We start from the raw sequence: 24228 nt of genomic DNA on the forward strand, positions 1-24228 counted from the left end.
TTGCTGGCCTGGTGACTTTGGGCACAGTTCTGCCCTGCTCTGTTTAAACATATAGAAGAATGATCTTTGGGGCTTTAGAAAGATTGTAGGAATGGGGAATTAACAAACTAACTAATTGATTAATTAATCAACAGAGCTCAAGTATGGCCCCCACCCTAGAAATGATAATTATACCCTAAAATAAGAACTGTCCTTACCCTTGACAATCTACAGTTTGAAGTTCATGGTGTTTTCTGATGTGGAAGGGTCTTCTATCTATCTGTTGTTTCATTGGTTAATTAATAAAGAAAACTGCTTGGCCTGATAGGTCAGAACATAGGTAGGTGGGGAAGACAGAACAGAATGCTGGGAAGAAGGCAATGAGGCAGACGCCATAGCTCTCCTCTCCAAGATGGACGCAGGTTAAGATCCTTTCTGGTAAGCTACCACCTCGTGGTGCTACACAGATTACTAAATATGGGTTAAAGCAAGATGTGAGAATTAGCCAATAAGAGGCTGGAACTAATGGGCCAGGCAGTGTTTAAAAGAATACAGTTTCCATGTCATTATTTCAGGTGTAAAGCTAGCTGGGTGGCAGGATGCAGCCCGCCACTCCAATCACTACAGTTTTCTACACATGTTCTGTTTAAAAAAAAAATAAAAATAAAATCTGGCATGTAATGAAGACTCTCAAATCAAACTTCCGGTTGGCAGAAAGTTGACAGGAGGACGGAACCAGCCCACATGCTGCCCTCGCTGGCAGGGGAAGCTGCACGGCGTGCCGTTCCTTCTCCCTGCGGACAGGCTCTCAGCCTCCAGGTTGTGGGGAGGGTGGATTAGCATGTTCTAATAACTCTTCCAGCTGGAGGAAATTACCCTGGTCAAGGTTTCCCTATTCTCCACCTCTATGGCCCCAACCTGGATGATGACACCACCTCCCTCCATTGGGACTTCTCTGAAAGATCCTATATTCTTTTTGTTTGCCATGTTTTGGTTTTCTGAGACAGGGTTTCTCTGTGTAGCTTTGGAGCCTGTCCTGGAACTTGGTCTGTAGACCAGGCTGGCTTCAAAGTCACAAAAATCACCATGCTTCTGCCTCCCGAGTGCTGAGATTAAAGGCAAGCACCACCACTGCCCAGCAACAGATTCTGGGTTCTATAATGCCCTTGAGGACCTTCTACTTAACTCCAGGTGATGTCTTTCCTGCCCAGTCCTGGTTTTTTCGGGACCCCATGCTTCCTCACCTGTGTTGACCATGAGAATCCACCCACAATAAGCCACCAACTTGCAGTCCTTCATCCCAGAGTCTGGTACCCAGAGAACGTGACCTAAGACATCTGTCTGCTACCTGCTCTCAGCACAACAGCCTAGGGAAAGCCGGGTCTTTACTCCTCTATGTAGATCCATCAATGATCTATGCCTCGTCAGAGTGGAAAGCCAAGAGCCTTGCCATCTACATGTGGCATCGTCCTTTAAGAAACTCTGTCTCCTCTACCATACCAGCTACACTGGCTGTTCCTCAAACTCAACACACATGCTTCCGCCTCAGGACTTCAGCACTTACTGTTCTGTATTCTTGGCACGCTCTTCGCCAGATCATCAGTCAACCTCCATCCCTCACCTCCTTCTCATCTTTGAGACTCAAGTGCCACCCCCTCAGTTAAAACCCCATACTTAACCACACAAGACTCCACTGAACTCCAGAGTCCACACCTCTTTCTTACTTTGCCTTTCTCCACGATAGTACCAGGGTCTGGAACACTGTGTTCTTCTATATCAATGTAGCTTAATGCCCATCTTCTCTAGCACAACCTAAGTTCCTTGGTCCTAGGCTGTCTTCCTTGAGAGTAACTGATACACAGTAGCAGCTGGATCACTGTTGACCACATGAGTAAGCAAGGGAAGCAATGGAGATCTGGCTGCGGAATGACAAGACCTGGGACCTTCAGGGACATCACTGAATAGCAGCTGACCTGCTCTTGAAATCAGGAGCCATCATCCTCCCATCATTTTGGTAAGGTTTGTTCAGGTCCACATTTGTGGAAGCATCAGATAAAAATAACTGCTAAATAAATGTAAGATAAGTTTTGATTACGCTGAATCCTTCATCAGTGAGCTAATTACTTTTTAAAATCATGTACAAGCTATCAGGTTTTTTTTTAAAGCAAATGATATGACATTCAGACACAGAAAACCCTGAAGATGTTCAGATACTTAAATAAAATATAGGAAGTTTTATTCCACAGCCATACATGTCCTTACAGACATAATAAAGAGTTATGTCTACATTTTACAATTCGAAGATCTTCTGCTCCCACAAAAAATGTGATAAGAGTTAGTCCCATAATTAAAATTTTAAACAACTTTCTTATTTATATAACATATATTCTGTCTTTGCAAAATCTTAAAATATAGGTTTTTTTGTTTTGTTTGTTTGTTTTTTGGTTTTTTGAGACAGGGTTTCTCTGTGTAGCCCTGGCTGTTCTGGAACTCACTTTTTAGACCAGCCTGGCCTCGAGATCACAGAGATCCACCTGCCTCTGCCTCCCAAAGGCTGGGATTAAAGGCATGTGACATTGCAACCCCACTAAATATAGTTTTACTAAGAAATTGTTCTCAGTTCCCGAAGTTCCTGGTAGTCTGTGGAAGCATGGGTCCCTGTATTGCTTGAAATGAGGTAAGAGGATGAAAATTCAAATGACTTTCCAGAGGCAGTCTTTGGATGTTTACCCTCCATGACTTGGACAACATGCTCCTCCTTAGAGACCCTTTCCCGTAGAAAACGCCCCCTCCACGCCCCCTCCTACTGATCATTTAGTATGCCACCACACAAACAACAGCAGCAACCCTGTCATTTACCAGTTTCTAAAGTTACAATTCTTTCCAAGCAATCTTAAAACCCAAACAGAAGTCTCACCTATAGTGGGTCACTATTTTCTTTAACGATATTTTAATAAATAAAGTTTACAACTCGGTTACCGAGCCCTGAAAGCAAAAGGCAGAAAGCTTCTGAGGAGGCACAGTTACCAATATTGTGGGGTTTTTCGGGGAGAGGAGATCACTTCTCTAAAACTTAAAAATAAAATCCTTGGCTGTGATTTGTTTAGTCCACTGTAAAAACGAAAAGCAGCTTCTCTGCGAGACAACTCAAATGTTAATAAGATGCAAACATCACACTGTACAGTAGTACAAACCCATGGTTTCTGGCTGCAGAGCCGGATGCTCATCAACAGTAGGACGTGAAGCCCTTCAAGGACAAGCCCGCTACTCGGGCATCCCATTTAAACAGTGCCACTTTCTGAGCCTTTTCATTTCAATTGGGTCTTTCACAGCTCTGCTGTTTGTTTTGTTTTGTTTTATGGTTCTATTTTTTTTCATGTGGCCATTTTGTAATATTTGCATTTTTGCAACTGTTAGGGCTGCTTTTCCCCTGCCGGAGGTAGATGCACACAGCTGTATGTGCTTACAAATGCTTGCCCGATGGAAACAATGACTTCATGCCATGTCAACATGAGGTTCTCACGGCTGATGGGTCTACAGAGATGGTGCTGCAGAATGTCCTGATGGGTTCTTATTAGCACGGCCATTACATTAGGGGACAGCATGATTGATAGGAGATACGTGAGCACAAATCGATACGACGGCATGATTGATTCAGGTTCTTGATGCACATAACCTGAAGCCTACCAAACACTGGTCTACAACCATAGTTATGAACAGACAATGAAAATACCAACCCGAGTAGATAAACAACAAGGTGGAAGATTCTGAAACTATGCAATCACATTAGTTAACAAACACACTTAGAGATTCTAAAGCTGCTTAGGTTGACAACTTTGGTCCCAACAGGAAAGCTCTGCAACACCAGGGGCACCTGCCCAGCTTTGAACTATAAAAGTAACGTTTTTCAGTGCAAAAATACTATTGCTATCAGTAAATAGCAATGACACAATACACACATGAAACACTTAAAGACAAAATATCGTGAAAGTACGTTTTCATACAGAAAAAGTAAATTTTGTAGACAGGCATGGTGGTATACACCTGTAATCCCAGCACACAGGAGGTCCAGAGGCTTGTTAGTTCAAGGCCAGCCTGAGCTATATTCAAAAGTAAAACGTCATGTTTCCTCTTGCAGTAGGCTATGACGGGTTGTTTGCTCCTTTGATCGTGAGTCTAGATGTGAGGCTGTTTAAACACTCTCTTCTTATAAACGAACGTAATGTTTCTACAGTTCATCATGCTTCTTCTTAAATGGCCACTGTGGATGTCCCAGAACGTGCTCTGCAGCCTGAAGGACAAGGTGCATGAACTCTTCTACATCAAAAGAGTAATTGGTAAACTTTGGATGTTCTCCCAGCGTTGGATGGTGCCCCTGCAGAGACAAGCCAGAACAAATCCAAAGTCACTGAGGGTGTGTCTTTTCTACAGAAATGAATTCATTTTACTTTAGCTAAAGAAACTATTTTAACTTATGCTATTCAACAGAGGCAAGCTTTTTCCACAGAGGTCCCAATAATATATTCAACGCTGTCAACATCTGCTCTCAGACACAGATGCTCTGCCAAGGAAATGCACAAGCAAAACCAGACAATATGCAGACAAATGTGGCTGCTCCCAATAAAACTTTATTTACAAAAGCAATAGATAGGCCAGATTTATACCACAGAGCTACAGTTTGCTGGTGGCTGCTATATATCATCTGATGTAAGCTATTGTAACAATATGGAGGTTTTCTCCAATTTGCAAACATAAAATACACCTCAGTTTTCAGGAGAAGAACACTGTATCTTTGAGACTCGGTGGTGGCTCTCATGTTAATTACTAGATTCCAAACCATTTGACTGGATGTTACCTTATCTTGAGGAAACACTTTGCTGGGCTTCCGCCAGGTGATGTAATGGACGCCTCTGAGCCTGGCCAAGTCTAAGTAACAGCGTTCATCTTCACAGTTGTACCTAAGACACGAGGGTGTCACAAAATGATGCTTTTGTCTAGGGGGTTGCCCAGTGTGTAACAGTCTAGTAAGTGAGATATTTTTATAAACAGGCTCAGGGTGAGGAGACATAGGTCTGTGGTCTGTGGTCTGTGGTGGCATGCATAGGCACTCGGTATGATCCCCAACACTGCAAAAACAATTTAAATTGGTATTCTCAGAACCTTACCTTAATTTTAAGAGGATAGAGTAAGGGCAAGGAGTGGGCACCTTATTCAATAGGTTCTACTGCCTATGGACTGGAGATTATCTTGTAAGATATTATCTTTATATACATGGAAAATGGAGTTAGGGAGGTAGCACATTCAAGGTTAGACAGCTGTTTAATGAAGGAAGCAAATTCCCACCCCAGGTCTGCTGGGCTCCAGTATCTCACTTGCTTCCCCTTCCCTTTCTCCTGTCTTCCATCCTCCCCTCTCTTCCTCTAGGACAAATGAATTAAGACAGAATTCCCATTCACCTTCTACCTCACTAACTGCTCGAAAATGTCAAGCAGAATATTGGAAGTTTGTAACCAGCTTCCGTTCAATAGTCTTCTTATGGATCCAACCCCTCCCCGGCTCTGCCTCATACATGCTGGGTAAGCAATCCACCTTTGGAGATGGTGCCTCTGCTATCCCTGCCATCACCACCCTGTTCTCTCTCGGCAGAGTAATGATACTGGTCACAGAGAGGGAAGGGCTCACAGTGGAAGAGGCAGATGGTAGTGAACTAGGTGTTGGGAAACCACAAGACTACATCCTGGGAACGGTGCTGAGGCTACAGGGAAGGAGGGAGTAGCTGCTTCCTAACAGTGCTGGCAGACCTCAGACCTTTTAGCTAGAGGTTGCTTTCCTTTTCCAGATACCACCATGATGTAGCTTGACGGGAGTCTGCTAGGCCAGCTAATGCCCAGATGAGAACCCTTAGCTCAGAACCTGGCTCGTAAGTTTCCCATGGACAGATCCACCCTGTACTCACAGCTCGAATACAGCAGCCCAGTCTGGAAGGAAAAGTAAGTGGGTCAGGCCGGCTCCATGCATGCCGATAAATATGTCCGTGTTGTGCGTGATCCTCAGCTGATCTAAAAACCCGAGCTCTCTGCAACATGGGACAGCACAAGAGAGGGAGACAAAGGGTGAGTGAGTTCATGACCCACAGTGACAGTATTGGTACATTTGTGTCATATTCTACATCCGTGCCTTTAGGATAACTCCAAATGTACTCCAATACTTAATAATTTAATTCATTCTTTTGATAACACAAACTTTCTGTTTTTCAAGGGAACGTTAATAAAAAAAATTACACAATATCAACATCATTACAGAAATAGATATAATTCAAATAAAAGGATGTATGCAGAAAGATAATACTGCAGGGCACAGCTCCTAGCAGGAAGCCCTACTCTTCCCTCTTCCTGGAAAAGGGAAGCGAGCAAGTGCTAACGAGATACCAGGATATCCCAAGCTGAAAACTACTCTCATTAAGCAATAAAAGAACTTTTTAAAAATGAGAATGAGGGTGCCGGAGAGATGGCTCAGCAGTTCAGAGCTCTGGCTGCTCTTCCAGAGGGTCTGACAATTCCCAGCAACCACACGACAGTTCACAACCATCCGTTACTTCAGTTCCAAGGGATTAGAAACACTCTCCTGGCCCCCTCCGTCACAGCAGACATGCTGCACACAGGCATGCATACATGCAGGCAAAGCGCATATACACATAAAAGAAAATAATGTGAAAAAGAGAATAAATTATGTGATGTGTGTTCCTCAATGCCACATACCTAAGATGATCTCAGATGCAACAAACCATTGTCTGTGTTTGCAGGAGACTAAGATTTCACAGTTGTCCTTTAAAGTCAAGGTATCAGTGGAGTGTAAGAATAGAAAACCGTGTGCGTGGAGGGGTAGGGACCAGAGATGAACATAGGAAAGGCAACAGCAAAGGCGCCCTTTGGCCTATGTGTGCTTTGTTCTGCCAGGAGAGCATGTTCTCAAAGGCACATTACAAAACTGGAGAGGCAGGTGTATATGCCAACAACCCATAAACGGTCACTGCATACCCCATCCCTCGCTTCCCTTCTTGCTGACTCAGAGCCAGGCAGACTCTGGTCTGTGCCTGTAACATCAGCAGATGCAGACATGCCCTCTGGAAATCAGTCCACACAAATGTACTGGAGTGAGGCTGGGAACAAGAACTGGCATATGGTGTTGGGACAGGGGCACTGAACAGTCACAGAGGAATAGGTATCCAAAGTCGAGAATGATAAAGGTCTCAGAAGGAAAGGTAAATTCTTTCTTAAATCAGGTTTTTAAAACAATCCAAAAACATACCAAGGAAACAGCAAAGGAAGACACTCTCTGTGTCTTATACCGGGGAAAGGTGTCTCTGTTTGCCTAGAAATGTGAACTGGTACTAAAGTAAGGACAGTGTGATGGTGAATGCTGATTGGTTTGACCCATTGTAGACTCACACAGGAAGGGCGTCTCCATGAAGAACTGTCTAAATTAGGTGGGCCTGCAGGAATACTGTGAGGGGTTTTCTTAAGTGGGTTAATTGTGGTGGGAAGACCCATCCTGAATATGGGCGGGGCCATTTCATGGCCAGGTCCAGAAATGAATGAAAAGGGGAGAGCAACTATTCTCTGGCATGTAGGCATGAACTCACTGCTCTCTGCCTGGAGACTGTGAATGTATGTGACTAGCTACTTCAAGTTCCTGCACCTGGACATGATGGGCTGTAGCTGGAATTAGGAGGCAAATAAACCTTCTTCTCTTCGGTTGTTTGTGTCAAGGTATTTTTATCCCAGCAGTAGAAAAGGAAGCCAAGACAGATGTGTTTGCACAGGTAAACACAGGTAAAGCCCTTGGACTTGCCAGCTGGAGAACCATCTTGGACTGGCAGTCACAGAGGTCAATGCTAATCAGTTATTAATGACTGACAAGGTATGGATTTGTTTCCCTTGCTTTACCAGGAAAATGTTCAGACAGCCTTGAAAGCAGGCAATGGCCCAGCATCAGAGATGCCTCTCTGGCTCCTTCAGGTTGATGCCAGACCTCCATCATGGTCACACAAGTCCTGCATGCCAATGGAAGAAGCCACCACAGCAGAGTGTACTCTGTGACACAGAGGAGCGTTACATCCTCAGAGCACAGCTGCAGGTGGAAGCTGAGAGAAAGCCAGTGGAACCTAACAGGAAGCCTTCACATGCAAGGACTGCCTGACAGCCTCACAGGTCTCCACTCGGGGGCTGAGGTCCTCAACACAAGAGGCACACTGTCCGCCATACTTGCACCCCAGTTTAGAAGCCCAGTGGACAGTTCATGGTCACATCCTTAAGGACTCATCATCACTTTAGGAAGTAGGAGCTGATGAATGTGGTGTAGCACTCCCAAGCTTATGTAGCGAAAGGAAGTACATCTATGGCAGGTATCGTCTGCAGGGTGTGTGTGTGTGTGTGTGTTTAATATAGAAAAAAAAACTAGCAACTGTCATAAATTTGGGTTGTGGGTTGTGATCATGGGAAGATGAGGAATAGAGAAAATTTCGCTTCTTCTTTGGGCCTTTCCTTTGGGGCTTTTTTTTGAATTTTTAAAATTAGATTTATTCATTTTATTGTATGTGTGTGTTTGGCCTGCATGTATGTCTGTGTATCATGTGTGTGTTTGGTGTCCCCCGGAGATCAGAACAGGGCATTGGTGTCTTTGGAACTTGAGTAAACAGCTGGTTCACCACCATGTGAGTGCTGGGAATCAAGCCTGGGTTTTCTGCAAGAGCGGCAAGTGCTCTTGACCACTGACCATCTCTCCAGCCCCGTTTCATCTCTCTTACACTGATAGACTTCTGCTACCTGGAGGATGCGCTGCCATTACAGTATGATTGTCCTCAAATCAGCAGAAATTCCTAGACAGCAGTAAGAAGCATGCTCTCATTCTAAGCCTTTTGGTTCCACCAGAATTTAAAAAGAAATATAAATATTTCATAAATGTTTTTTAATTAATGGTCTTCGATGTTGAAATCTATTAGCTAGCATGGTAAATTAGACTATACATATATATATATATTTGTATATATATATATTTGTATAGGTGTGCATGTGTAAATGTCTATAAATGTGAATATGAGTATATATGTGTATGTATATTAAAATTTAATACTGGTTGGTAACTTTTAAAAATTCAGAAATTTCAAGTAAAAATCTGGACTCATTATTTCTCCAGAAAAATAAGATTGTACCTGAACAGGAGACCTCAGAAAACTCAGCAGCACCCCTAAACCTAAGTCCCTTGTCACCCCCATTTGGCTTAGTGATAGTGTCTGAGTATCACTTCTTGGACGACAAGGGCCAAGAATGCCCACTGCAGACGTGCTATGCACCCACCAGGGAGTGTCTCAATCTAGAGGTAAGAACGTCTGCCCGGCCCAAGGCTCACCTGTACTTGTAATCAACAATCCGGACCTCAAATGTGGATACTGTTTTCAGCGCATTCACCAGCTGGAAAAACAGAAGAACATGCAGAATTACTCCTTCCTGCTTTCCTTTGTGCATCCTAAAGTTTGCTTTTAATTAAGACTGGTTTTGTGTGTGTGTTCTGTGTTCATAGAGTGCCGTGTGTATAGAGGACATCCTCACGTCTTGCTCCTCAGAAATACTATGCATTTCATTTGCCCTGAAGCCAGCTACACCTGCCGTGTGTGTGTGTGTGTGTGTGTGTGTGTGTGTGTGTGTGTGTGTGCGTGCGCACTCGTGTGGGAGTGCATTCACCTGTGTTTTAAAGAAGCCAGAGGACATCGATGTCTTCCTCCATTGCTTTCCACGTCACAATGTTTTTATTTTGTGGTATGTGTGTGCTACACATGTCTGTGTGGGTGTGCAAACGTGTGTCTACAGGTGTGTATGTATTTGGAGACCCAAGCGCAACACCAGCTGTTGTTCCTTCATGATTCTTCAACTATATTTTCTGAGATTCTCTCCCTGAACCAGAAGCCCACTGATTTAGACTGCTCAGTGTGAGCTTTGGGTATCCACCTGCCCACCCCACCTCCTGATCCCATGGTGGAAGATGTCACCACTCTTGGCTTTTGTATGTGGGTTCTAGGGATCTAGACTCAGGTTCTCATGCCTGCAGAGCAGGTACTTTATAGACTGAGCCATTTTTCTTGTCCCTTCTTCTCTTTAATATTCTGAGGCAGGGTCTCTCACTGAACCTGAAGCTCACTGTTTTGGCTCAGCTAGCTGGTCAGTGAGCTCCAGCATCTGCATGCTGCTGTTCCCCAATATTGGGGTTATAGTTACATGCACCCTGGCTTTTACATCCGTGCTGGGCATTTGAACTTAGGTTCAAATAAAAAAAGCCAGGATACTATATATGGGTTCTAGGGTCAAACTCAGATTTTCATGCTTGTATGGTAAGCACTTTACCCACTGAGCCATCTTCCCAACTTCTAAAGTTTATTCATTTTTGCAGATAAAAATTTGTTTGCATTAAGCATCACTTGTCCCTATCATTTTAGACCGTATTTGAATTCAAACATTTAGCCTATCTCTGGAATTGATGACCCTGTTTTCCTATAATTTCACAGCTACTGGGTGCTTTAAGGATGAGGGGACAATGCTCCAGACACTATGCTGAGATGGCTCTTTCCAGCCAATGCCTCTTTCCAAACAAACCACAAAAAGTTTGAACCCCATTTTCTGGAAATACTGAAGTATTGGCAGAAAAAAAAATACTCTTTCTATGTAATTTCTCAAATCACTTTTGGCTGTTGTTCTGGTCGACATACTGCAACAGGGCAGAGTAATGTCCTGTCGAAGCAGCATCATGATTCTGCTGATGTAGTGATCACAACACTGTAACTGACCCTGTAAGGGATTGCATCTCTACCAAGTGGTCCTGCACAACAGTAGCAACATCAACGGTCACAGAAAGCATTAATCTGGGCAGTGGTAGGGAGTCTGACCAAGATGAAGAAGGGCCCTTGGTTCAATCCCTGGCACAGAAGGAAAGAGAGCAGGAGAGAGGAAGAGAGGGAGGGAACCTAATCCTGCTCTGCTCACCACACAATCTCAGTTCTTCAGCAATGCCTATGAGTGGTCGAATGCATCTAATTAGTGGCTCCATGTTATATATATGTATGCACAACTGCACAACACACATGCAGCCACAAGACGAAGTTACAAACAGCCACTCTACCCCCAGGAAAGAATTAATTAGGAAGCATGAGATTTAGTCATTTAGCAAGGTGGACTCACATCAAAGGAATTCCATGTGTCTGAGAGTCGTTTCTCTAATTTCCAACCACACACAATTATCTCAACAAACCTTGCACTGGGCCAAGTTTGCAGTAACCATCATTTAACCAGACCACCTGGGAGCCAGGCTGTAGTCCTAGCACTTATGAGGCCGAGTCAGTAGGATTGTGAGTTTGAGAGCAGTCAAGCCTACATACTGGGTTCAAGGTCAGGCTGAGCTACCCAAGCCTGAGTCTTACTCCCTGTTCACTAATCCATCTAGTCAAAGTACTGTTGTCCTTGTCAGGCATACCCTTTGGGACCCATAACTTGTCTTGGAGGAAGAGCAGCAGCCTGGGTACTTACTCCTGGGTTTGCGTTTTAGAGCAGAATTGCTAATCTCACCTCAAAACATTTGTGCAGTCTGCCTAGAGAGTCTGAAAGTGTCAGTGCCACTGGCTTGATGCTATTCCCTGACCTGCCCTTTCCTGATGGCCTGGACTCACAGGCACACTCAGCCTCCTCTTGCGTGTCTCTGCTGTGACAGTGGGACACCAGTGAAGAACAGCCTCGGGTCCAGGTTCCCTTGATTATCTGCCCAGTCTGAGACAGGTTCCAGTCTATGACCTTGCGCTGCTGAAAGGAACTGGATGCCCAGGAGCAGTTTCCAAGACACCCAGCCATTTAAATGAGTGCACTCTCTTCCAACTGTATGTGTTGCCGGATGCTACAGAAATACCAAGTGATTTATATATAAATCATCTCCTAAAAGGAATGCTTGCATGTTGTTACTAGTTTGCCTGGAGAATGTTCAGCCTCCTGTTGCAGTCCAGACAAGACTCATGGTTTTGTTTGCTCTTGGTATTCTACATCGAGCTGCTGCAGGTGTACATTTACAGTAAAGCTGGTCTGGATGGGGAAGGAGTTTGGAGAAAAAGCTAAAGACAGTAGTTGTAGTAAGCATAGGCCATTAGGTATCTCTAGAAACCAATAGTTACAAATTAAACACTTTTATTGCAATATGAAAAATACAGTAATTAGCCTTGGAAGGCAGAGTCATTACGATAACTTTAAAAGTTCACACCAAAACACTAACCTCGTTTTGGTTCAGTATTTTCCGGTATTCTGTGCTACGTGCAAGAATGGTAACTCGAACTTTCCCATCCTGTGAGCAAAATAAAAAATTGGATGTGCTCAGATAAAAAAAAAAATGAACCCCCCCCCCGAACAATCTCAAATGCATTTTCCCAGAGAGGTAAAACTCACTGAGGACATACTTAGTTAAATGGGGACTATTAGCCTGAGTCCTCAACAGCTATCTCAGGAATATTACTCAACTCTGCAAAGCAACAAAACCTGTCATTTCTTTCGGCATAGAGGGCAATGGAAGGCATTATGTTCACATAAGTCAGGTACAGAAAGACAAATACTATATGCTCTCCCTCAGACACAGAAGCTAAAAGAGCTGATCTCAGAGATGCATACAATAGAATAGTGGGGAATACCAGAGAAGTAGAGAACATACTTGGGGGCGGTGGACACTGGGAAGGATGGGGAAGGAAACACACAAGGTGGTTACTGGAACCACATTACAGATCAAGGTCTGTTGTCAATGTCACTGTAGTTATTGGGCTTAGCAATAATGTATTGCCTATTTCCAAAAAACTGGGGGAGAAGATTTGGAATGTTTTCACAACAAAGACATGATCAATGCTTGAGGTAACACAAATGTTGTGATAATTACACTCTGTCAAAATATAACACTGCACCCCAGAAATGTGCACAGTTAAAGGTCTATTACAAATGCACATGAGTGTATCCACTTTAGCCATGGAAGACAAAACCTGTTCATTATATTATTACTTGGTTGTTGGTTGGTAGAATAGATTTTTTAAAGCAGGGTTGGTAGAGTAGATTTTTTTTTAAGCAGGGTTGGTAGAGTAGATTTTTTTTTTTTAAGCAAGGTTATAGGAATTAAATGGGAGAAGGTAGGGAGCCACGGGCAAAGAAATAGACAAAGACAAGGAGAATAAAGCATACTCTTACAGCACCTTTTAGCTTATTTTCAGTGGCTACTGACTCCTGAATTCAGAGGACCCAAGATCAGGCAGCATCATAGCAAACATTGCCTCCTGGTTATGTGCTTCTCTCCAAGGTGGCACTGATTAGAGCTGGACAGTCAAGCCTACTCAGAACCCACAACATATCCATTACCTTGGGTCCCTCTTGAGTGATGTTCAGCCTATGCAGCACATGCTGGGAGAAGGCCCTGAACAGCCCAGTGTTCTGACAGCCAGAGATCTAAAACAAAAGCACCAGGTCACGTTGAATACTCCTGCCCTGGGATCTCAGATAATCTCTAAAAACAGGAATGTCATCTCAGATGCTTACCAGAGGCGTGTTATAGAACAGCCCATACCGCATGCGGGGCAGCAACGAAAACACGGCTTCTTTAAAGCACACCTAGGAAGGAAGACAGTTTAGAAGACAACACAGTAATGCACACATAATTGTGTGCACCCTTCACAGGACAGCACAGTGAGTGTGCACAGTAAGTGTGTACCCTTCATAGGACAGCACAGTAAGTGTGCACCCTTCCCAGGATAGCACAGTAAATTTGTACCCTTCCCAGAATAGCACAGTAACTGTGCACCCTTCACAGGACAGCACAGTGAGTGTGCACAGTAAGTGTGTACCCTTCATAGGACAGCACAGTAAGTGTGCACTCTTCCCAGGACAGCATAGTGAGTGTGCACCCTTCATGTCAAAACAGCAGTCCTCATTTTAGAAAGTAAATTTTAACTCTCCATCTTGTACCAATATAGCCTTACTAGCAAACTATGTTGAAGAAAATAAAACTTATATTTTTGGAGGGTTTATAGAAAGAAGGTTTGAAGGTTTATTTCCAAGAATTCTAGCTCTAGTTTAAAAAAAGTGAGAAATCAATGATAACAGCCAAGAGAAATTCAAATTAAATATTTATTATATGAGTCATTTGCACATGACACTTACTTAAAGACATTTCAATACGTTTCCAGTACCTTTTTGGAATCATAGGTTTTCAAATGTATGACGTCATAATCGGTAAATGCTTTCCAGGTATCCGAGAACAGGTCACCATATCCATAAGTGCTCTGAAGGCGGAAACAACAAGTTAGTGTCACAAGAGGATGCTTAAGAGGACACATACATATGACATCATTTGTATACATGATCATATGCTCACTGAACAAAGTCCATCATAGTAAGTAGATTGTGCTTGGAAAGAAATTTCAGAGCAGGAAAATGGCTTGAAAGCTTAAAGACTAAATGGGTATTCCCCACATTAAATAATGAACAATGTGACAATACCCCATTCACATTAATAACGTCACTGGCAACATCACATTATACAATATACAGTACTAATAGTATCTGGGATGCTTCCCATACCCCAGGCACTGTTCTAAGCACTATAGATTATTAATTCAGCAAACAACCCTGCAACTCTAATGGCCAAACTCAAGGGTCCTCAGCCTTATTTTATACACAAGAAAATCACATACACATTCAAATAATTTCCTTAAATTATGGAACTGGTGGGTTACAAGGATGTGGTCAAACCCAGTCTGTGGCCTCAGACTTCATGCTCATATACTCCATGACAGCTGCTTCTCAATGGGAACCTGTCCTAATGTATTTGCCAAATGCATCTCCTTCCTGGAAGGCAGAAGTTAACTATGAGCTCTCCTGGGTAAAGGGAGGTGCTCGGACAATTTTAAATGGTGTGACTTAGACTGAAGAACTCAGCCTAGAGATGGAAGGAGCACAAGCCATGAGGCTGCATTCAAAGTCTGCCATCGCTGGTCCATTGTGCTAAGTCCCTTTATGCTTATAGAAGGCTTCTCCTTTCTAAGATTTTGAAGTGTTCCTGCTTCTCCTATTGTAGATGTTTCGGCAGTATGGACAATTGTTAGATGTGGTGCCACAGGAACGCTTTCCCTCAGTGTTTCTCCAGCGACAGTGCAATACAGACCTTCAAGACCATCTCCAATCAAACTGTGTGTTGTTGCTCAATGTTAAATAAAGAACAATTAAAAGAAGTAAAATAGCCGGGCGGTGGTGGTGCACGCCTTTAATCCCAGCACTTGGGAGGCAGAGGCAGGCGGATCTCTATGATTTCGAGACCAGCCTGGTCTATGAGAGCTAGTTCCAGGACAGGCTCCAAAGCCACAGAGAAACCCTGTCTCGGGAAAAAAAAAAAAAAAGAAGAAGAAGAAGTAAAATTATACAGTGGCTGTAGACAAAATACTCTGGGTAAAATAAGATACATCTGAAAGGATTTTTAATAATAAAATAGAATGATTCTGACTGCCCTTTCCCGAGGAACTTGTAGATTATTTGAGATAATCACATGTAGAAACAAATTCCAATTATCTAGAACAATGGAGAGAGGGGCGACTTCCCACTTACACTGAAGAATATTTAGACATTCCTCAAAGGGACAAAAAGAAGAAAATCCTGCTATGCAGGTCTCAGATTTGAACACGCACGGAGCCTCAGCCACACAAAGGCGACTTGTAGGACTCTGCCCACTGGAGTGCTGAGGGTGAGTGTGTGAAGGAGGACACAGTCAGCCCTCTGGATCTGAAGGTTCATTCACACCCATAGGAAACAGTCAGAAAAGCAACTGCATCTTTACTGAATATATACAGACCCTTTCTCTTTGCCACTATAGTATAACGACTGTGTGCATGTACCTAGCTATGTAAACAACCCAGAGGTAGTTTCAGAGCATCTAGCGGATACGCATGGCCACATGCAATTCTATGCCACTTAAACACAGAGGACTTAGGCATCCAAGGATTTGGGTGTACACAGTGGGCCTTGTAATCTCCTATAGATGCAGGGAGAATATTGCATGTGGCAAAGATGTTTATAGCATCCTGTAGAGAGCTCAGAATCAGAAACAAATGAAGTGTGGGGTGAAGAGAGATGAACACATGCAGGCAAACCATCTAACTGAAAAAATGCTGCCACCACTCAGAAAAGGATATGGAAAGATGCCCTTGTAATCGCAGAGCATATTTTATATAATGATATAAATAAATCTTTATACAAATGATATGCATAGAGATCTTTACACAAATTCTGATAAATTTTTGTTTAAGGTATAGTTACATTTATTCACAGAAAAAGTCTGGAAGGGCCTTCACATATGCTAATGACTTCTACTCTAAGGGGACAATGAAATTGGAGGAGGAAGAAAAGACTTTAAAAGAAAAGAAAACCTCATATGCGTCCATATTATTTGATGTCATGATAATGAGTTATTATTTCTATAATTAAATAATAATAGCAAAGATGTTCCAAATCCTCAACACCAGAAAAGAAGGGGCCTTTCCTTCTATGATTTAGGAGCTGATGGCTTTGCCTTGGGACCAACTGTGGCAGTATCAGTGTTCGTTAACTTAAGGCAGTGGTTCTTAACCTTCCTAATGCTGTGACCTTTTAATACAGTTCCTCATCTTGTAGTGACCCCCAACCATAAAATTACTTTCATTAGTTCTTCAAAACTGTAATCTTATTGTTACAAATCATAATTTAAATGTCTTGTTTCTTTTCCGTTGGTCATAGGTGACCCCTGTGAAAGGGTCATTTGACCCTCAAAGGGGTCATGAATCACAGGTTGAGAACCACTGACCTAAGGATTTGCTAACCAAAACTCAACTGTGAACAATATAATTATATAGTACTGTCCCCATACAACCTACAGGCTTCTATACAGCGGATTCTGGAGCAACTGGGCAGAGCTACTCATATGAAGAACTAGGCTGGGAAGTTAGCAAGGACTTCTTTGAGAAAGAGGGGAGTGTAGAACATTTCTTTACAGTGTGTGAATATTTGTCATTGTGATTGGTTTAATAAAGAAGCTGACTGGCCAATAGCTGGACAGATTTAGGTTGGATTTGTAGACAAAAGGAGAGTGCAAAGAAGAAGGGAAGAAGGTCCCAGGAGTCTCAAGGAGATGTGGAGGAAGCAGGAGATGAACTTGATGTTCTGAGAAAACGTACTGAGCCACGTAGTACAGTGTAGATAAAAAATATGTATTAATTTAAAACATAAGAGTTAGCTAGCAACAAGCCTGAAGCTATTGGCTGAGTACTTATAATTAGTAATAAGTCTCTATATAGTTATTTGGGAACTGGCTGGAGGGACAAAAAAAAAAAAAGTCTGCCTACAGGGGAGGTTTATAAGAGAGAAGCTAGAGGACCAGCAAAGGACAGGGTAACACAGGGAGGCCAACCACACTGCTCATCCACATCCATGTCACTTATCCATAAAGAATGATAGTCACACTGCCTGAAAATCATGTGTCTTGTTGGCAGGGATCTTCATGGTGCCCCTCTACCCTGTTCTTCCCCAGTAGACATTTAGACACTACCTGGCTTAAACTCAGTCCACTTCGGGAAGATGGACATAGGCATGCAAGACGGCATGAAAATAGCTTTTAGAAGGTATGTGACAAGTTTCTCTTTACCCCACAAGTTCTTCAGAGGACTATATAGAAAGTGTCTGAGCCCAGCTAGAATCCTTGGCTCTACCCATCACTAGGTTGCTTTAGAACACTCACCTATCTGTAAAAGACACTAATAAAAGTCCCAATCCAAATTCCCCACTGTCCGGATGTGATTTTTTTCAGGGCTTTTAAAAAAAAAAAAAAAGTCTTGCAGAACTGCTGAGAGATGTTTTACAGAAAACTGTGTCCCACTTAAGCAAAAGGAATGAAAGAGAAGGACGCCGTCCCCTCTGCGTACAGAAACACTGTCAATAAATGACACTGAAGTGACAGTAAACTGGCCTCGAGGCAGAAGTGGAAGGAAGTGCCTAGAACAGGAGAACAAGAAGGAAGGGCCTGCCAAGAAGGCAGAACCAGTTTTTCAAGGACTTTGAGACAGTCATGGCAACAGCTATACTGGAGGCCTACTGCCTAAGAAGTAGGGTCAGCAAAGGCTTTCTCCCTGTCTGCAAAACTGTTTATGAATTAGCTGGTGTGCTTTGCTCTCTGAAAACGCAGATGGTACGTGCCAGCTGTTTCCAGACAACGCTGCTTCCGATTTAGATACGTGTGTAAGATTCACCCTAGATAGTGAGCTAAAAAAAAAAAAAAAAACCACTTAGCATGAAGCCGGCTGTGGCTGGAAAGCTGCTACTAAGCAAAAAGATAGGGACTGGGGTGTAGCTCCGTGGTGGAGTGCTTGCTTTTGCTGAGCATGCAGGAGGCGCTGGGTTCCGGCTCCAGAGCTGGGGGTGGGAGGGGCAGTCTAAAGGGCAAAGGAAACAGAAGCACTACCACCTTGACTCACAGAAGCTTCAAGTCTCGGAGGAGGACTGAAGCAGACACTGGAACTCTGCATTTGGGAATTCCATCTATGCCAAAGGGAAGGAAATTCTCCACTACTTCATTCCGAAATTCAAAGCACTTAGGATCACACATATCTATGGAATGGGATGAGGTTCAGTTGGTGGAGTGTTTGCTTAGCGTGCATGAAGCCCCGAGTTCAATTCCTAGCAAAATACTTGTAATTTGAGCAATCTGGAAGTAGATGCAAGGGGAGCAAAGGGTTATCCTCAGCTACATAGTCAATTCAAGGTCAGCCTGGGCTATGTGAGACCCTGCCTTAAATAAAACCAAAATTCAGCAAAACAGTAATGGCAACAAAGGCCTCATTCATATGTGCCTGCCAGGGTGCATACACATATGCAAGGGGACCCACAGAAACACATTTGAACACATCTATACATGTGTGAGTCTATGGATAACCATAGGCATATATTTAATCATGCATCTTAGAAAATTCTGTCTCACAAAGTCAGAGGCACACGGTGGAAGAGCAAGGCAGAGCCAGTAGAAAGGGAGAGATCCGGCGCTTACTTACGGTGTCCCACATCACGATGTACACATCTGTACTGAAGGAGTTGTTAACGTGCTGCGTGATGTAGAGATTGAGAAAATCACAGAAGTGGTGGTACATGTTAACACCTAGTGTTGGGAAAGAGGGAGCCATGTCAAAAAAAGAACGTGAAACAGAACAATTTTTTCCCCATTTTCTATGCTTACTTTTTTTTTTTTAGTTAAAAATCAATGAGGAAACATGTTTCTTCCAAATAGGGCTAGACACAGGTACTTGTCAACTTGAAAAAGCATCAAGTTCAAAATCTTACTTTTAAAATTGATTATTTTTAAATCAGGAATGCATTTTCTCCTACATATCAAGTCATAAGAGAGCATTAAGTTCCGGGATGCAGGGGACGACGCACCAAATAGGTCTATTCAAACGCAGCCACAAAGACTAACATTCCTTCCGATTATTCGTTTTGTTTGTTTTAAATCAATCAAACGACGCCTGCACACAGAAGCACGGGCAATAATCACAAACACTAAGAGTGTGGTGGTTTTTAATTCTTGTCTGGTTTTCCCTATTTAATCCCTTCTTATATTATCCTTCTTAAAAGTTTGTTTTTTATGGGTGTTTTGCCAGCATGTCTGTCTGTCTGTGCATCACGGGTATGCCTTGTCCCTTACCTTTGGAGGCCAGAGGAGGGCACTGGATCTCCTGGAACTGGAATGTGGATGCCGGGAATGGAGCCCAGATCCCCTGGAAGAGCAGCCAGTGTTCTTTATGGCTGAGCTAACTCTCTAGCCCCCGCTTACACTGCTCTTGGGGAAATACTGACCAATTGTTACTTAGAAGAGGTGAGTGTCTCATGTTCTAATTGCCAGAGTATGAATGGTGGAGTTTAAAGAACTGTGCTGAAGTCTGACTGAGAGGCTCATGGGTGGCATCTCCAGACAAAGTCTCCAAGTCTGGGCTTTGTCACTAGCGGTGGGGAATGTGGGATGAAATCAGACAGGACGGCATCTCCAAGTGCCTGGTGCACAGTGAGACTTCATGAAGACAGGCAGGAACTTAGTAGGTCAGAGTACAACAGCAACCAAAGCCATCGCTATCTTTAATCCCCATGCCACCATTAGAAAGACACAAAACAGGGGCCAGCAATTGCCTGATGACCTGAGTTCAATCCCTGGACCCCACTTGGTAGAAGGAAAGAACCAGCCACTACAAGTTGTCCTCTGAACCTAACAAGTTCAATGGCATGCTTGTGCACATGAGGACACTCTTACTAAATAAATAAATGTAAGGACAAAAGAATGACCAGGCAGTGGTAGTGTACGTCTGTAATCCCAACACTCAGGAGGCAGAGTTTGAGGCTAGTCTAGTCTATGGAGCAAGTTCCAGGACAGCCAGGACTACACAGAGAAACCCTGCCTCGACAAACAAACCACAAAGAAGAAAAGGAGGAAGAGGAAGAGAGAAAGGGGAGGGGAAGGAAGGAAAAGAAAGAAGGGAGGGAGGGAGGAAGAAAAAGCAAGCATGCTTTTGATTTAGGCATATGGGACCCAGGAGTCAGCCTGAAAATTGTACAAATATAAATGGGATGTCTTCCTACAAAATAACAAATAAAACACACATTCACACATTTTTTTCAAATGAAAATGTGAAGTGAAACCAGCCTTCGGATAAAAATCAGCGACTCTCAAAGCCTGACTTCATCCCCACAGTGAATTATAATACCGAGTGCCGGGAAGAAAGGAGTAGACACTCCAGTCTGTGAACAAGGAACAACTGCAAGGGATACCTTCTTTTTTTAATTACATTTATTTATTTGTGTGTGCATGCACATACACCGAGGGTGTGTGGAGTCAGAGGACAACTTGCAGGAATCATTTCTCTCCTTTCCCTGTATGTGTCCCAGGAACCACACTGAGACTGCCATACTTGATGGCAAGCACCTTTACACACTCAGCCATCTTGCCAGCCCTGGAAGGAATAATTTTCTGCCTCAGAAAATCTTAGCAAAGAGCCTGTTTTCAAATTAACAAGGAAAGCTTGCATTAGTGAACGTCCCCTTTCCCTGGGTGGGCACTACAGCCTACCACCGAAGCTGTCCCACAACATTCAGGGAGTCCCTAACTAGAATGCAGTGTGCGCATGACAGTGTCTGGGGTCAAGAGGATTTAAAATGAGGAAGTAAACACAGGCTTCAAGCTGGAGAAGTGAGGCACACACGTTCTGTTATAATCTTTCTTGTCCCAAAGTAAGACTTGGGAAGCAAAAGAAAACTGGATGATAGTGTAAGTTAGAAGGAAAGGCTGAGTAACAAACACAGGGAAGAAATGGCACGCATATATCTTGGCCCATTCATTCCCATTGTGCATGCTTTATTGCGCATGCATTTTATTGAATATGATCTGCATAAATTTCATGCTTCACACAACTCTCTTACAGGAAGATCACAGTGTCGCCTTTGCCACTTTTTCATTTGCATATTTAAAAAAACAAGTCAGAACCTTGAACAAAGCATTTTAAATTTGCTTTTATTTCAAAAAGCTAAACTTGTCCAGTTTCTGAATCTAATATTTTGTAATATAAGAATTATGACTTCAGACAGCAGAGCACACTAAAACTATGACCAATAAATTATGGTAATTCTCAAGTATTCGTGACAGAGGGCTCCCTGTATTTCACTGTAGGCCGGGCCACTCATGAATTTTGAATTACGTAGCACTGTAATCCCCATCTCTCATAATGAGAGGGACAATATAACATGATGTACTGTGTCTCTCCTTTCCAGCCACTAAGTGCCAGAGATAAAGTACGCTTGCAGGCCAAGACAGAGCACTGAAGGCATGATGGGAAAATAACACTGGTTTATTTATTTTTTTTTTTTTCAAAAATATACTGCAGTGGTAACTTCCAAAAGATGTTTACGTTTATTTGGTTACGGAAAGTTGGCAAGAGATGGGATGGGCATTTCTTTCTCACCCAAAGTTTACCTGTGGCTGCTAATTTAGATGTGTGTAAGTGTGCGCACACACACACATGCACACACCGAAACATAAATGTAATGAAAGTGATTATAGAGAAATCACACAGGGAAAATTTAGTTGCGTAAGGTATATGCCGGCCACTTTCTTTCATCTTGATTTTGATGGAATCATTTCACATAATGTGATGGTTTCTTCTAGAATACCAAAGGCATAAGATAGCAGTTGAAACCAGTTCATCTGTGTTAGAAGAGGAAGATCTAGTGTTTATTATCATACTGCTTTCAACAAATTGAAGAGAGTGACTACCGTCATGCCAACAGACGTGGGCCTGAAGAGAAAGCTCAGTGACTGAGAGTATTGGCTGCTCTGCTCAGGATCTGGGTTAGTTCTTAGCACTGACATGGTAATTCACAACTATCTGAAACGCTAGTTCCGGAGGATCCAGCGCCCTCTTCTGGCATCCATGGGCACTGCATGAATATGGAACACGCATTCATTTAGGTAAAATACCCATACATACAACACAAAAACAAACACATCTTTTTCTTAAAAAAACAGATGCACCAATCAATAGACAAGTAACATACAAAGTAACGTCTCACCTGCATCTAATTTCATGAAATATGTTGGTTTTTCAACAACGATGTCACATTTAGCATCTTCTATAGGCCTGAAATTGAGCTGAGTATAGCCCTGTAGCTCAGCAAACCTGGAATTGTGAATTGTGACATAATTTGAAAGTGATTCTTCCAAATGTCCTGTTGCAACACCATAACCTGGACCTGCCCATGAGGCAGATTTGATTTCCAGTATAAAGCAGTCCTGTGGACCACCTTCCCTAATTTGCTGGCATTATAGACTCAGACACCAAATTTAATGTTGAGACGGAAACAAAAATGCTTTCAAAATTCAGGCTAACTCGCAAGACAGTCCGATTGGAAAGTCACCACAAAATGTAAAGGACTGATGTATCAACAGAGATCCAACAAGGCGTTCCGTCCTGGGGGGCTTAAATGAAAAGACGTGTGGGCCACAGAAACTTGCACAGTAGGCTTCTGGGGGTCTGAGAAAGATCATGTTCTAAAATGATCTAGAGCCTCAGAAAGACAGAAGACAGGAAAATTTCTCTGGAGACTGGGAAACATCTGTGGAAGCCACGGGTAGGATTTTCATCCCAGCAAATGGCAAACACCAGCATGTGAGGCGGACTGTCTTGGGCTAACTGAAGGTCACCAGCAGAGTCAAAGAAAACACAACGTGAGAACATGGTGGCTTAAAAACTGCTCATGAGTCTTTCTCTCTCGCCCTTCCTTCCTTGTATACAAGTGAGTTCTCTTCCTGCATTATGTAGAGGCCAGAGGTTGATGCCAGGATGTCTGCCTCAGTCACTTCTCTACCCGAGTCTCTCTCCGAACCTGGACCTTGCAAGCCCAGCAGACTGACTAGACAGTGAGCCATCAAGATCACAGATGGGCACCACTGTGCCTGGATTGTCTTATGTGGATGCTGAGAACTAGAACTCAGGTTCTCATGCTTCCGCAGCAAGCACTTAACCCATTAAGCTGTCTCCCCAGCCACATGAGTTCCTTGGTACTGCTCCCTTCATAAGGTGGAAGTGAGATAAATATGGTATAGGTACCTATAATCTCAGTATCTCAGTACTCGGGAAGTTGAGGCAGGAAGATCACAAGTTCCTGGTCATACTGAGTTATTTAAAACAAACAAACAAACAAACAAAACCACAAAAACTTTTTCTTTAAGAAAAAAAAAAAGAAAGAAGGGCTAGAGAGATGGCTCAGCAGTTAAGAGTACTGGCTGCTCTTCCAGAGGACCTGGGTTCAATTCCCAGCACCCACATGGCAGTTCACAACTGTCTATAACTCCACGTCCAGGGGATCTGACATCTTCACACCAATATACATAAAATAAATAAGTTAAATAAATTATTTTAAAAAAAGAAGAAAAGAAATTTAAATTAATGCCCCCCACCCCCGAATATGGTCATAGCTCAAGGGCTCAGTTCTAAGCCACAGAACACAGTAGCGTGTCCCTGCTGAAGTGAGGTCCCACAACACTGCAGCTCCCATCTTTAGGCATATACACTCATGCTCTGGAGGAAGCTGGCTGCCATGCTGTGCGTGAGTGGTACTAGTAAAGAGACCCACAGAG

At 43.1% G+C, this 24228-nt stretch overlaps 1 protein-coding gene across 2 annotated transcripts in view; it reads right to left on the reverse strand.

The window, feature by feature from the left end:
- Positions 1-2190: 2190 nt before the first annotated feature.
- Eogt (EGF domain specific O-linked N-acetylglucosamine transferase) overlaps positions 2191-24228 on the reverse strand; it is a 36506-nt gene continuing 14468 nt past the window's right edge. For both annotated transcript variants that reach the window (XM_050149332.1, XM_050149333.1), the window contains exons 7-16: positions 22662-22768; positions 19106-19209; positions 14228-14320; positions 13578-13649; positions 13401-13487; positions 12283-12351; positions 9388-9449; positions 5936-6055; positions 4835-4937; positions 2191-4354 (exon numbers count right to left, since the gene is read on the reverse strand). In XM_050149332.1, the coding sequence (XP_050005289.1) occupies positions 4208-4354; positions 4835-4937; positions 5936-6055; positions 9388-9449; positions 12283-12351; positions 13401-13487; positions 13578-13649; positions 14228-14320; positions 19106-19209; positions 22662-22768 (964 nt within the window). In that variant the 3' untranslated portion in view covers positions 2191-4207. The remainder of the gene's footprint in view (positions 4355-4834; positions 4938-5935; positions 6056-9387; positions 9450-12282; positions 12352-13400; positions 13488-13577; positions 13650-14227; positions 14321-19105; positions 19210-22661; positions 22769-24228) is intronic.

This window comes from Alexandromys fortis, unplaced genomic scaffold, assembly GCF_014885135.2.
Source record: "Alexandromys fortis isolate MF-2015 unplaced genomic scaffold, M_Fortis_MF-2015_v1.1 scaffold_48, whole genome shotgun sequence".
NCBI lineage: Eukaryota > Metazoa > Chordata > Mammalia > Rodentia > Cricetidae > Alexandromys > Alexandromys fortis.